We start from the raw sequence: 977 nt of genomic DNA, 5'->3' as shown, positions 1-977 counted from the left end.
ATTAGCTTGTTATTTAAAATCAGATACAGGAACATTGCGCGCTCGTGTAATTTGACACCGGCTGTAATTCCATACAGGCAATTTCACTAACGTTGCGATTCGTTACTTGCGAAAGAGCAAATTCACAACGAACGAAAAATAATTAAAAAGGAAGCTACGCTGACTGTTCTCATTATCTTCTCTTGATAGCTTCACTTTTTTCATTTTCAGTATTTTTCGCTCTCGCGTGGGACAACACTAAAAGGAGGGACGGAGGGACGGAGGGAAACTGAGTACTAAAAGGAGGGAAGGGAGGGACGGAGGGAAGGAGGGAAAATACCGTTACTAAAAGGAGGGAAGGAAGCAAAATGGAGGGACGGAGGGAAACAATAATTCCTTTGCTTAAACCCTATGGGCGGAGGGACGGAGGGAAACTATTTTTTACCCAAAATAAGTGGAGGGACGGTAGGGAAATGGTGGAGGGACGGAGGGAAACTATTTTGTAACTCAAATAAATGGAGGGACGGTAGGGAAACTGGTGGAGGGACGGAGGGAAACTATTTTTCACTCAAAATAAGTGGAGGGACGGAGGGACGGAGGGAAACTATTTTTCACTCAAAATGGTGGAGGGACGGAGGGAAACTGGTGGAGGGACGGAGGGAAACTGGTGGAGGGACGGAGGGAAACTATTTTTCACCCAAAATAAGCGCACCGGGGACTGGTACATTTACAGTTCTTTCCTACGATAAAAAACGGGTTGCTGCTATAGAAGTATATATCTGAAACTTGTAAATTGTAATCATTAAAATATAAATTGAACTTAGGTGTTACGAACAGTGAGATATCCTACATGATTGGACATTTTCCCAGTAAAGTGCTTTGTGGAGTGGACTTATTACCAATTGTGCTTAAAGCAATTGATCTGTTGCACAGTATTTCAAACTTATGGTTGCAATGTCTTGATTGGTAAGTTTACTTGCATTTTATGATATCGGTTG

The 977-nt window shown here is 42.4% G+C and overlaps 2 protein-coding genes across 2 annotated transcripts in view; both read right to left on the bottom strand.

Annotated features, from left to right (window-relative positions):
- The window catches only part of LOC100186425 (SAFB-like transcription modulator), a 7,846-nt gene extending 7,642 nt beyond the window's left edge, over positions 1–204 (bottom strand). The window contains exon 1 of the mRNA XM_026838472.1: positions 165–204. Within this exon, the coding sequence (XP_026694273.1) occupies positions 165–204 (40 nt within the window). The remainder of the gene's footprint in view (positions 1–164) is intronic.
- A 621-nt stretch (positions 205–825) lies between these two features.
- Positions 826–977, bottom strand: part of LOC113475050 — a 5,026-nt gene continuing 4,874 nt past the window's right edge. Inside the window, exon 8 of the mRNA XM_026838471.1 lies at positions 826–901. Within this exon, the coding sequence (XP_026694272.1) occupies positions 826–901 (76 nt within the window). The remainder of the gene's footprint in view (positions 902–977) is intronic.

This window comes from Ciona intestinalis, unplaced genomic scaffold, assembly GCF_000224145.3.
Source record: "Ciona intestinalis unplaced genomic scaffold, KH HT000093.2, whole genome shotgun sequence".
NCBI classification, from domain to species: domain Eukaryota; kingdom Metazoa; phylum Chordata; class Ascidiacea; order Phlebobranchia; family Cionidae; genus Ciona; species Ciona intestinalis.
Note: the sequence above shows the minus strand (reverse complement) of the source record. Positions and strands in the feature narration are given on the sequence as shown.